The sequence below is a fragment of the Neolamprologus multifasciatus genome, chromosome 10 (assembly GCF_963576455.1).
Source record: "Neolamprologus multifasciatus chromosome 10, fNeoMul1.2, whole genome shotgun sequence".
Lineage (NCBI taxonomy): Eukaryota > Metazoa > Chordata > Actinopteri > Cichliformes > Cichlidae > Neolamprologus > Neolamprologus multifasciatus.
In genome coordinates, this window is record NC_140448.1 from 4,222,425 (window position 1) to 4,236,806 (window position 14,382).

Below are 14,382 nucleotides of genomic sequence, written 5' to 3' on the forward strand. Positions count from 1 at the left end.
AATTTTTCATCCTCAGCTCAGATGTGTTTTAAGCAAAATTTCAAAAGTTTCCGTAGCTTCAGAATGAATCGAACATGGGATGACTGTACAAATCGAAACTGACTGAAAGCACAAAACATTATTTTAAGAATGCCCAACACACCAGCAGCCTCACTTTTAAACTCTATGACATCCAGTGGTCTGCAGACTCCTAATGTCAGCGGCTCCACTCTCTCCATGAGGCTTTGCAGCTGTTGACTGCAATAACTGAGAAATTACACTGTAAATTATATCCAATTATATAATTCATTTAAAATAAAAGCAGTTCAGATTTATTTTGAAAGCAGCCTTTGACCTTTACTGTGAAAGATTGAAAATCTGTGATCAGTTTGATTTCAGTTGTGTCGTCCATCGATGACGTGGAACATCAACGCTGATTATCCAAATTTAGATCAGTGATGTGACAGGTTAAACTAACCGTGCTCCAGGTAACTTTGCTCCTGTCTCGTCTTTGGGTTTATCTAGAAACATTTGTATAAACAGGGCAGGACTGCTTATACAAAACTCATTTAAGAAAACCAAATGAATGAAACACTCAAAACTAAATCAGCTATATTTTTTTTAAATGTGACAGCGATGCCCCAGAACAGACTTTTTATCCAATATTGTCAGAGTTTAATTATATAAACATGTCAGATATTTAATTATAGATGGTGATGCTTGATGCCATATTGCCATAGAATATGAATGAATCCCACATGACTGTGCTGCTGGAGCGGGTGGAGTCAAATTTACTTAAAACAGTTCAGGTTGACCTTAAACATATCTGAAATCTTCCAAACATACTTATCAAATTCAGTTGTGGCTCTAAAATTATTCCCAGAATCTTAAAACTGATGTATTTCTTCAGTTTTGAACTTTAAATAGAAATTCTCATAGAAACATTTTTCTTTTTTCTAATTTAGTGCCAGATGATTATGTTGCAGCCACAGTTGGTCATGACTAACTGCTGTGGTGTCGTACACTGAGAAATTCTAGGATGGATTTAGCTCTGATTGCCTGAAACATGAAACTTCATTTCTAAAGATTACAAGTGTAATTCAGATCATTCATCTGAAATTGGGGAGCGGGACCAGTTCTTTCACTGCCAGTGCCCCTCTGTACCACATGACTGTCCACAGTATTTTATAGGCATCAGGTTCACTGCTCCAGAACACATTTTAACCCTTGGATGCACAACCTACCAATACCTACACTCTTCCACGAGTGGGGTCAGAAATGACTCCAAATAAAATCAATGCATTTTGCTATAAACTCGGTTGTTATTCTTCAAAATCTTTAAAACGAAGAGTTGTAATATTTTCATATTTGAGGTATTCCTCATAAAACATGTTTGTGACATGAGGGCCTTAGCATTTTTATTTATTTTTTCATTAATTTTAAGAAATTGCAGTTTTTGTATCACTTGTATCACTTTTGTATGCTTGCTCTGCATATACTGCAGAAGCTGGGTCTTCCCTCTGAAAGGCACAAGTTGTTCATCCACTGTAACACAATCACGAGGGATGAATTTCTGCCTGCAGTTGACCAGGAACAGGCCCCATATGTGGCAGAAAGCTGCCACGTGGTTTGTTTTCAGTCCATAGGCTCTGGTCCTCTTGTCATCAAAGTGCAAGACGGACAAATATCTTCAAATCTTTGAATTGACATAGTGGCCTTGAACAATGGGTTATGCAGAGGACTCCTAAGAAACACACCGACTGGTACATCCCAGTTCTTTTCACTTCCTGCAAGAGAGGTCAATCAAATGATGGCCAGCTTTTGTTTGATTACATTTTTCCACTCTTTTCCCCTGTCTGTGGCTACTCTTTGTGCCTCCATGTTTGTGCATGTCAGCACCTCTTTAATTATATTATCAGACAGGAACATCTTCCATGCATCTATTGGGGAGACAGTAGTAAACCCCTCTTACTGGCTAGAGCAGTAAGAGGGGCTCATTCTGTTGGACTCAATATCCATTTCCTCATCAGAGGACTTCTCTGTATCTGACTGGCCTTGTTCAGTGGGGGGGGGACAATAGTCTGGGTCCTCTATATCTGATGTCCGATGTCCGAGTCAATGCCTCCGATGGGCTCTTCATCCCATCCATCCTGGATCATTTGTAGGGCCACAGGGATCCTAGCTGGCCTCATAGCAGCCATGTTACTTTAGATATTTTAAAAAAAACCATCAGAAAGGACAATGTTTGAAATGCACAGGAAACTATAAACAGGGCTGCACATAAATGGTCCGCAGGTGCGCATTCGCTGTCAAAATAAAAGACGCGCACCAGATAAGAAGTTGCAACGCTCGTTTGCGTACATTAGATGTTCTGGAGGAGGACAGACATTTGTTCAGAACTCTTAAAGATGTTGAAGAAGCTCCGTAAGCAATTACTTTGGTGTTCCTCCACCGCAAAAGAAGCGCATATTCTCAGAATTTCTGGGAATACTTTTTTTTGACAGCCAATGCGCACCTGCAGACCACTTATGTGCAGCCCCGACTATAAATCATATATGTTACTGTGTAAAAATTAATTCCTGATCCTTTAGAAGTGTAAGTTTGACAGTCAGAGTTGCTAAGAATTAAAGTTTCATAGGAACTGCTTGGGGTCATTTTTGACCCCACTTGTGGAAGAGTGGGATAGTGATACAAAAACAGCATTTTCTTTAAATGAATGAAAAAATAAATAAAAATGCAAATGGCTTCATGTTACAAACATATTTTATGAGGAATACCTGGAATATGAATATATTACAACTTTTTATTTTAAAGATTTTGAAGAAAAACAACCCGTGGGGTCATTTTTGACATGTGCATCTAAGGGTTAATAAAAGGTACTAACTTCATTTTAAGATTTTTTTGGCATTAATAGATGAAGTTTAGTATAATTATTGTCATTTGAAAATCAAAGCACTTCTAGAGCTTGTGGGGGTGACATTTGGCCGGAGCAGGAATGCAGTTGAACTGATAACAGCTTCTTCACCATAACAGACTTGTTCATTGAGGTTTTCATATCATTTCACACATTTCTGTGGTATTATAAAGAAAGGATAAAGAGAACTGCCAACCAATAAAGTGCCACTGAACAGGCAGAAGGCACTGTGGGACATGTAGGCTAAAGTTAAATATCATGCAAGGGACAAAATGCGCTGAAAAGATTGGAGTGAAATATATCAGTTTAATTTTCTGCTCTAATGAAGTCAGTGTCAATTTAAAGTGTTGTTACATTTCAGCCTGTCGAGACTCCGTATTCTTGCTGCAGAGGATAAGTGTGAACAGCAGTGACAGAATTATGAAGAATCTTCCTGAACTGGTTTATTGATTCTGAACTCACCAACCTGTCCGCCTGAGCCTCACACGTCCTGCCTGCTAAATTGCTTCCATGGTCTTATATCACAAGACACAGATTAGCAGGAAGGTGTATTACTCAGCATGACAACTGTATCTGCCATCCACCTCCAAAGTCCACAACAAATTAAGCACGGTGACAGAGATTTACTCACCACTGCACTCAGTGGTTAATAACAGCTGTCATCAATAAGGTTCAGGCTGCACTGAATTCTTTGCCTCTGATCGTTTGCAGAGCTGAGGAGGTGGTTCTGAAAACGTAAAGTAATAAGCACGGATGCATGTCCCAGTGCAGACCTGAAGCAATGAGCTCTGAGCACGGCTCAGGTGGCTGGCATTGTTTATGTTGTCATTTATTGGATTCCAGATATTTTTACTCCTCACAAACTCATTTAGTTACAGCAAAGGAGTTTATGTGATGATCACAGAGAAATCCTTACAGTGTGATCTGCTCGCACTCAGCTGGCAAAATCACATCGAGATATCTAAATAAAAAAGCGAAGAGATAATAAACTGATCAGAAATTTCTATAGATTTCACAGAAAATCAAAATCGAAATTGTTCCTTACAGACACAGATGGGCAGTAACGCGTTACTTGTAACACGTTACTGTAATCGGATTACTTTTTTCAAGTAACGAGTAAAGTAAGGGATTACCTTTGCAAAAACGGTAATTAGATTACCGTTACTTTCCCGTAGGAACACTGCGTTACTAAAACCGTGATTTTTTTGCGAGAATGTCTCATGACAGTGACGTAAGCGAGTGCGACGTTCGTGACAACAGCTGTGTGCAGATCAACAATGGATCATATATCGAGTGCGGAGAGAGTATGAGCGTGCAGCGTTTAAAGCGTGGAAGTACTGACCTTACTTTGAGTTTGATTCCATAAAAAGTGACAAAAACATTAGTGTCTGTTGTGCGTGGGAAGAAAACTTCTTTTTACAGCGAAAAAAACCCTAAACTTCCGAGCAAGCACCGAGTAGCTACGACATAATGGGAAACTCACAGAGAAACTCGCGGATTCTTCCACTGACCGCTGCACACCTGCACCAAGGTAAACCTCCGCCTACCCCACTCCTGCTTTACAGGTGAAAATAGAGCAACAGGACCGCTAGTCTTTGACTTTATTTATTTTCTGCTGTGTTTTACTTGCATCTATTTGAAAGACTGAGTGTAAACACACAAAATATTTTATTTTATGTGCTGGAATGTGCAGAAAATAGGTTTAAATATTAAACTAATTTCTTCCAGTCAGTGAATGTTGCATATAATTAAATATTTGCTTGATGCATAAAGTTAAAAGATTAAAATGAATAAAACAAGTTTAAAAAAAGAGACTTTTCCATTTGATTACATTTTGTATGATGATTATGCAGAAAAAGTAGAATTGGGCTAAAAGATCGCTTTATCACCTATTCAGGTTGTAAACCGTGTTTTTAAAAAGTAACTAAGTAACTAAGTAATTAAAAACTTTTGAAAATAAGTAATCAGTAAAGTAATGGGATTACTTTTTTGGGGAAGTAATCAGTAATTAGTTACTGATTACTTTTTTCAAGTAAGTTGACCAACACTGCTTACAGATGTATTCATAGCTTTGCTGTGGTCATCGAAATTCTAGTCAGATCTTTAAAATGTATCAAGAATGTGAGTGGAGCCCACGTGTGCCCAACTCATACTTAGCTGGGACACACATGCATACTTGTAAATAAAATCCCAATTTAAACACTGCATGTTGGGAAAAATGCCTACATAATAAAACTTTGCTGAAATCTTAATTTGTGCAAGGGCTGCTATGAGCACTCAAGAAATGTAAAATAGAAGAAGTTTGGAACTATCAGGACTCTTTCTGGAGCCGGCTGCCAGGTTATCGATCAGGGAGGTGATGAAAAACCCAGGGCCAAAGGCACAAAGCCACACAGAGAAGACTCCAGTCTGAAGTTACTTTACACAATATGCTAAGAAGAAAGGGAAAATCTGCCCACATCCAGGTTTGCAAATCATAAAGTCACTAAAGAATACAGAAAACTTCACTTTAGTTTGTCATTATAGCTTGAGTTTACTTGTGGGAATGTGGCAAATACAGTGTGCAGCAGGATGCCTGGACAGTTTCTGAAAAGACTGTGCATAACATAATACACAGCATAACAAACGTGTCATTACTTCCTGATAAAATCGTTGGTTTAATATTCTCAGCTTCCATTACGAATGATTTTAATGTGAAATAATACCCAATATATCTACTAGGAAACAGTTTTAAATTAGAATTTCTCATCTTCAGCAGCTGTGCTTTTAAATGAGATGTAGCACTGTGTTTAACGCTGTATGATATCGTTGCTCTGAAACGACACAAAAACGTAATTTAAACTTGAAAAGTCTGCCTGCATTATAACTCAGTGTTTCCATGGTAACAAATTAGTAATGAGTAGCACCGCAGGGAAAAAATAGGAAAACGTGGCTCAGCATTTGTGGTCTGCCATGCTGCCAAGGTGTTTTTAGAGCCAAGTGGAGACAGTCCCGCTTCTCATCAGCACACATACTGAATCCTGTCACATCAACAAGCTCCAGGAGCTCATTTCTGATGAGGGTCTGCATTGCTTAGATTTTATGCTCCTGGACACTGTTTGTGACAATAGAAAATAAAAATTTAATTGGATCTCCTGCTTTGCTTTTCCAGTTTTAATTAATTCATGATTTTGTTTTCTAGAAGCCAAACATCTGCTACTAGAATGATGGAGAAATCTCTTTTTTTTTTTTGTCCCGTTCGGATCTTTAGCCATCAGAATTGTTGTCTGAAGCCCAAGAAAGATGCCAAGTGGATTTATTTTACCAAGTGGATCATCATGGCCATATTGGTCCATTTGATTGACCTTTATTATAATTATGAATTTATTTTATTTTCAGTTGCTACAAACGGGACAGACATGACTGGGGGATAGGACAGGGAGAAAGAATGAAAGAAAGAGAGGGAGAGAAAGAAAACCAGAGGGGAGAAGAGACGGTGAGAAAGGGGGGAGGAAAGAAAGAAAAACAAACCAAACACCTGGATCACCTGTATGGAGAAAAAAAAAACAGAAGAGAAAACAAACAAGAAAGAGCAACATAATAAAAACAGCACCATCACAATAAACTAGCTAGCAGTAGATAACAGTAGATACTAAATATTACATGTTATTGTGCAGCACGCAAGATAGACAGCGCACAATGTGCTTTGAGGTAGCAGCCAAGAAAGGTGTAGTCCGCGTCTGTGCACACCTGTGTGGATCAGCACGCTTGTATTCCAAAGGTTTCTCCATGTAACGATCTGCTAGGGAGTGTTGGGAGCCATAGCCCCGTCCCCCAGGGCATGAAGCAGGTATGGAGGAGATCCAGGCCCCAGATATCCAGAGGCCCCAGAGTACAAGGACCCGAGGAGGACCACCAAAAGGGGGGGAACCGTGCCACCCTCCTGGGAAGTAGAGCCCCAAACGAGAGGTCACCCAGCAGCTACAGAGCAGAGGCCAGAGGGGGTTGCAGTGGCGTGCCCGCGGGCTCTGCCGGCAGCCGGCTGTGCCAGAGAGGACCGAGCTTCAGGCCCAGAGGCCTGAGGGCACCCCATCCCCCGGAAGGGGACCAGCCGGGCCACAGAATGATGGAGAAATCTATGTTTGAGAAAACTGACAAAGTTGTACTTTTAAGCTGCTTTAAAAAAAATATTTAAATTCAAAATATTTAACAGTTTGGTTAGTGCAACTCTTTTGTCCACATTACCAAAAATGTAAATCAAGTTAAATGGCCTGTATTTGTATAGCGCTTTTACTAGTCCCCCATAGGGACCCCAAAGCGCTTTACACACCCAGTCATCCACCCATTCACACACTGGTGGAGGCAGCTGTAGCCACAGCTGCCCTGGGGCAGACTGACAGAAGCGAGGCTGCCATATAAGTTTTCATATAATCTTGCAGCTTTGCACATGAACGCTTCACTGTCAGCTTTTTCAACGTTCTTTTTAAATCACAGATGTTGAAGCATGTGACCTGCTGCACGAATTCTGTAGCAAGGAAAGAAATACTCAAAAAAAGAAAAATCACTCCTTTCCGTTGTCTTTATTTATTTCTCTTTAGAAGTGGGTATGCATGTGTGAGCTTTCATGCATGCATGTGTGAGCTTGTACAATACACGTGAGCCAATCTAACAATGAAGAATCACACTGGAACCACAACAAAGAACCACAATCACAACATCTGCAGTCTCAACAAAGATACAACTGAGAGGGGAAAAAGTGTGTCGGAGAGGAGATCTCTGACGTGAACACATTTAGAGACACTAAACTGATTGGATTTTAAAGACACAGGTAACAGTATGGAATCACTCTGCTCAGCCACAGGAAGAAGCCAATAACAGGCCTCCAGTGGAGCCCAACTCTTCTGCTGGTTCTGTGACCCAGATTCTAGCATCAATCAATCATCGCTGTTTAACATTACATGAGAAGACCTGCCAGCTTCCTGTTTATGTGGGTGTGCAGTGAGCGTGAAACCACACTGTAAAGTGTCACTGAAGTAAAAAAGAAATAGCAAAATTATATTATTATCTAAATACATACACCAAGAAAGTAATAATGCAACATTTTGTATATAGTAAAGTTATTCATTATGCACAGACTTTCACAAAGGTACAATTTCACCGCACCCTTCTACCTCCACCTTCACCCTCCCTTTCCAGTTCATAATGATGCAGTTTAATTGACATGCATGACCGGGCCCACGTCAGCTGAAGACGAGGCTAAGAGATGCCTCGTCTCTACGACTTCACATCCTGCTTCTTTTTCTGGAATTTCCTGAACTGTGACTGGATGGTCACAGCAGCCTTCGCCGTCTCCGGGGCGTCCATGTCGATGTCGAAATCCGGGGGGAGGTTGTTCTTCTTTTCTTCTGGGGAGAGAGGAGACATGGAAATGTGAGAGGACAGCAGGACTTTCAAGAGGGGAGTTCATAAACATATCAAAAGTTCCTGAAAGATTTCTCTCAAGGCGCAAACTCTCTGTCTCTTTAGCAATAAGTGGGTGTTCGCTGTTCGGCTAGCTGCACTCAAATGGGAAAATCCACCTGTTAACCGTAACATTGGGGTTGGCGAAGTGATTTATGCGGAGGAGAGCCTGTTTGAGTCACCAGACCGACAAGCTGGTGTCTGACGATCCAGCTTTTCCTCAACAGGCCACAACCAAGAACTGAACCACCAACTTTCCAACCGATGGATGACCTGTTCAGTCTTCTGAGCAAAATGAACCTCTAGTAATGTGACGTCATCTGAATACAGTGCATCAAACGATAAAGGACTCACTACTGCCCCCCTGAGGCTTGTAACATATAATCACCAACACACTGTCATCCCAGAGGGTCAAATACTGTTGTTCTGTAAGCTGCAAGTTTGTAATTCCTGTCAATAATTAGGATGTAAACTCATCCAAGTTAAGGAAGTTTGGGGCTTTGTTTTCACTCACTAATTTGTCTCACTTTCACAGGATGGATTCAAGCTTCAAAATTACCTGGTAAACCTGTGCTCTGAAAAATATTTGATGCCAAATGATTTTTTTATGTGTTTTGGCAAAGAAAACCTTTACAAGTGTCCACATGTCATGAACTGGGAGTCTCGATATTTCTTACCCCTGGTGTCCAAAACGCTAAGTTTCTGTTTTATCCTGTGAAAGAGAACATTCAGCAACCAGGGCTGTTTTTTATTCCTAGTTGTCACAGGTATTGTTACGGAGCCCCGCAGGGGACATGGGAGAAAAAAAATTAAGACGGACTTTTGCGAGATCTCGCAAAACAAACTCGGGATCTCGCAAAAGTTGAATTCCAACAATGGCGGCAGCTACTTAATTGTAATATTACTCTTTCTGGGTCACAAAATACACTTAAGATATTTTGAGGCGTGAATGTAGTTGTGTAAACGTCAGATACCTGCTCGGTTTACAAGATGTCACATTTGCAAAAGTGCTCCGACGTTTTCGGAGATCTGACACCCACTAGCTCGAAGCTAACGGGAGCTCGAGACCTACTACAGCCGGGAGGAACACCGCTTTCCCGGCACATCGTGCCTCGACCTCCCGGTCGGCTTCGAGCTAGCGGCTTCCGAAGAATGCGGCCAAAACTTTTGCGACATCCCGAGTTTGTTTTGCGAGATCACGCAAAAACTTTTGCGAGATCTCGCAAAAGTCTGTCTTCATTTTTTTTTCTCCCATGTCCCCTGCGGGGCTCCGTATTATTGTAAACTTTTGGTTTTACAAAAATATGTAAATTTGCATAAAAGTTTTTTGAGATGAAGACTAGCTGGTTAGTTTGACAAACTTGGCTAACCTCTACTCCTGACACAGAGAGCAACGTAAAGCCGCTTCTTGGAACATATGCATGAATACAGCTTCTACTTATGTTATATTGTCTCTTTGTATTTAATGTCACAAGAATTGCATATTAAAACAAACTACAGCTTCACACTTGATGAGACAGAATATTTCAAACCATTATTTTACACTGATCCTCCAGCTTCATGAGCCTAACTTTTATCCTCGTCAGGCTGGAAGATCCTCGACAGCTGAGGGAAGCCTAATGTTTTACAGATTCACAGAGACTGGTACACTCTGGGGATGGGGAAGCCATTAAACGAGCCATTATTGGACACAAACACAACAGTATAAAAACGGCGGTTTATAAACACAGAAAGAAAACATTTAGTAAAGGTTTTGCAGTCGATTTTTACTGCTCTGTTGCCGTGCTGCAGAAGTGACCTCTTTCTTGTTAGATGTAAATGTCATTACAGATGGCTGACATTCAGTAAAAGGACAGAGCAGAAGCTCACAAACTGACAAAAGAAGCAAACGGGGAACGTGCTCTTCACAGCGCAGCAGAGACGATTCTAGTTCTTTAAGCCAGAACCCAAAACTCCCTCAAGCCTCCGGCTGCTGTGTGTGAAGGGAATGAGATGCACTGTACTTAATTAAGAAACAAGCTTCTGATTAATAGCTTCAAAGCAACAAAGATGAAGTGCCCAAACAGGGATAAACAGAGAAGACAGAAGTGCATCTGGCTGCTTGATCACAGAACATGTGAAAAGTTTTACAGGATATCTCTTCAGTTCTCACAGCAATAAAAAACCCACCAGGAAACATCATGCTCATTCATTCACTTTTTTAAAAGGTCAGTTGTTTATTCGAGCATTACAGTTGTCATGCAGTACAGTGCTCCGTGCGTGGTTGTGCACTCTTGCATGAAAGGTGATTTTTTCCAAATGGCCTACTTACGCTTAGATGGTACCTTTTGTTGACCTTGAAGCCCTTGGATGACAGTGAAAAACAACTTTATATTTCATAACTGCAGAAGCCACACACACATCTCTCTGTTACACACACACACACACACACACATCTCTCTCTGTTACACACACACACCATCACTCTTTATAGTCACACCTGCTCCACATGGCTCGTGCCCTTTACACCACAAAGAAACGTTTAAAAGCACATCAGGCTTTAGGTCATATGTATGTCATACTGCTGAACCAATGAATGAATCCCATCTGGAAATCATTGCTGCAGATCATTTACATATATATTACAGCAACCTTAGAGTATATGGACAATGATTAGTGACGGACCAGTCAAACAAACATTGAAAACATCTATAATCTTGAAACAGGGAAATGTGAATTATCCCAGACTGCAAGGCACTGTGGACTTTGGCAGTAACTTAGGCTACATTCACTCTGCAGGTCTTGATGCTCAATTCCAATTTTTTGATCAAATCCGATTTTTTTGTCTGCTCGTTCACACTACAAATAAAATGCGACAGCAAACACGCTCTAGTGTGAACGCTCAAAGCGGCCGCATGCGCAAAAGAAGACGTCACACACAACGCGCTCTGTTTAGACCCAGAGCAACAGTATTGTTTGACTGATGACCTTAATATAAAGACTTCAGACTTCACGTTTCCCAATTTTTGCTTTAAGTTATTTTGTTGTTTACATAATAATGTAAATAACCTAATAATGATCCTTATTGCTGTTTTAGAGGAGCGCTGCTTCAAAGGATAGTTGCAGATTTCTGTCAGAATCTGCAGATTATACAGAACAAATAAAATGTTCACGTTTCTCCAACGTTGTCTTCCCAACAGTTTCACTGACATCTACCCGGGATGGCCAGGAAGCGTTCGCGATGTCTTCTCCGGCGCTGATAATTGGCGTCTGTCTTGTGTCGGTGACGTAAAAGATGGATTTAATGCGACATGACCATCAAACAGCAGCTTTCTAAAACGTCAGATATGTATCAGATTCAGTTCCACATACGAAAGTGACCCAGATCGGATTTGAAAATATCGGATTTGCACCGTTCACACTGTCACACCATGATCGGATATGGGTCGCATAGGGTCAATTTCGCCTGCAGTGTGAACGTAGCCTTTGTTTCTGGATATTTATCTTTATCTGCTGGAGTCAGAAAAGAAAAAAAAGTTTAAATTAAGAAATAAAAGATAACAATTCCCATATGTTTAAGTGTTGCTTAGAATTCTGAGTATATTAAATGTTGTAAAGTAAATTTGTTATTATGTTCTGTATTTTTAAGAGATATAGCCTCGTCCCACAAGCCCCACTCAATGGGCCGCCATGTTTGACTTCAGGTTTTGCTGCTGTTCTCTGGGCCTCTTTCACGCCACTGTCCGCATACGCACATGGAAGAGCAGGAAGGTCCCAGAATAGAGGCTTGCTGACAAATATACTTAGAGACTCAGAGCTTTTTATTGTCATTGTGCAGTTTCTTGCACAGCGAAATTGGGTAGCTGAACCACAAAGGTGCTAAAGTAAGAAGAAGAGAAACCGATATACAACGAAGGCAGAAAATAAATAAATAATTAAATAAATAAATAGAATAAAATAAAATAAAAAACAGTGTATATGTATACATATGTGAGTGGAACTATATACATGGTGTATGTGTGGGAAACATCGAAACGGACTGGGACCAAAAATATTGCACAGAACTTGGAAAGACTGAGATATTGCACATAGATGATCAACAGCAGTGTCAGGGTGGATGTGTTGGGGACGTCTTTACACACTCTTATAATATATAAACTGCTACAGTGAGAAATTGCTTTTTTAGATTTCCCTTTTTCTGAAGCTGAAACATGGCATCTAATTTATATGAATGGATTAAAAAATGTTAGAGGTGAGAATAGAGACATTGGAGCGGCTCTGCCAAAACAAGCAAACAGGGAAATGACAGCAGTTGTATGGCTCCATCTATGTGAAGGAGGTTTCTATACAATATATGCAACACATGTCATCTTTGGATTTGTGATTCCTGATATTGTCATGTGTTGAGCATTATTCATTTTGTAAGTGCCTTTTCTTTCCTGCATAGGATTCAAGGGCACACAGCGTAGCACCTCTTCTTAAAGGGAAAGACCAAAACAGGCAAATGTCACAAGAATGCAATTCACACGTGTCAAATTCAGTTTAGTGTCCTCAAATTCCTCCTGATCACTGCTGTCACGTCCCCCTTTGGACCGAGCCAGAGCTGCAACACACTTCATCATCCCAAAGGTTGAGACAAAAATCCATTTCAACACGGGGTCTTTACGGGGTTATCAGCAGCCCCAGAGACGGGGAAATAACATCCAGTCCTTCTGTGCTGAATGAACTATGGAGCTGTTTGGCGGGCTGCTATTAACCTGCTACACTGATTGTGTGAGAAGAATGTTACCTTCGAGCAGTGGAGGAGATTACGTTCAGTGAGTGCCGTGAAATTGAATTCAGAAAATGTGCAGACTACAACGTCTTACTTAGATTTACTTACAAGATTTATGACACCTTCTCTGTGGTCGAACAGCTGCTGAATGCATATTCCTGACAGGATCTCTTTTTAAGCTTAGTTAGCGACTGATAATCCTGCAAGCCTTTTCTCACCTGAGCTCAGGTCTTGAAAAAAGCCGTGAGGTTCATTAGAAGCAGTCTTTTGTTCTTCCACACTATCATTTTGCCAGGATGATAGTTCTGCACTTAGCACCATTTATGAATTTCAAAGGATTCTGCCGAGTATTCACAGTCCAATTTTGCTGTTTATAACTCGAGGGATTAGAATTAGTTTATCATGCCAACAACACCATGGCCCAGTTTACAAAGTAAGTCACTGCCATGCTAGAAAGAACTGCTGTGTTGTTTCAGATAAACACTGAAGAAACAAACTGAAATCAACTATTCAAATTAAACAAGAAAAGCACGACAGGTAAACTGGAGCACACTTGTGCAATGTTAGATTTCATTTTATCAGCATGAACTTTCACAATAATAATCCTTAATTGCAGAGAAAACATTCAAATATGAGGATTTAAAAAATATATACTTGTATTTATTCATTTATTTATTTTAAGAAAACTGGTTGTAACACTTTCTTATTGTTTAAAGATGTCAGATATGGCAGCAAAAAATTATGTTTTTGCCAAGTTGTATCATTGTGAGATGTGAATGTGAATATAAACAATAGGTTTTTACAGTAATTACATAAACAAACACAATTGTGTCCGAGAGTCAAATTGAGTCACTTAAAATCCAGTGAACTGTTCAAGTTTGTCAGAAAACTGCTTACTGGCTTTATTTAAGGGATAATTTTAAGGCAATATAGAGGCTTATTTTGTAAACTGACAGAAATAACTTTGATAAGAACAGTGGTCCCTAAATCTAAAAAATAGAATCTGTTATGGATGTACATTTTTTATTTTTATAAATACAGGTAAAATAATATTTTTTGTGAAAACCTCCGGGGATGAAAAATGAAGCCATAGCAGCATTACCAAAAACGACTGCTTTGAGGCTGGTTCAGAGGCCAGGGGTCCCGATACGCTCCCATATTAAGATGCTCAGCTTCAGCTCTGTAACTAACTGTAACGCTCCTGGGTTGTTTGACCCAGAGTTTTATTTTGATGGTCTATGTTTAAGGTCATTTAGTTACCTTATGCCCCTACGTTGCCCAGTTATAGTTCATTGTT

The 14,382-nt window shown here is 40.1% G+C and overlaps 1 protein-coding gene across 4 annotated transcripts in view; it reads right to left on the reverse strand.

Moving 5' to 3' along the window:
* Positions 1-7,437: 7,437 nt before the first annotated feature.
* The window catches only part of pcp4a (Purkinje cell protein 4a), a 32,431-nt gene continuing 25,486 nt past the window's right edge, over positions 7,438-14,382 (reverse strand). The window contains exons 3-4 of one of the 4 annotated variants that reach the window (XM_085174903.1): positions 10,644-10,676; positions 7,438-8,274 (exon numbers count right to left, since the gene is read on the reverse strand). In XM_085174903.1, the coding sequence (XP_085031029.1) occupies positions 8,147-8,274; positions 10,644-10,676 (161 nt within the window). In that variant the 3' untranslated portion in view covers positions 7,438-8,146. Of the gene's footprint in view, positions 8,278-10,643; positions 10,677-14,382 lie in introns of all 4 variants that reach the window. The other 3 variants (XM_085174902.1, XM_085174905.1, XM_085174904.1) reach the window with 3 other exon arrangements.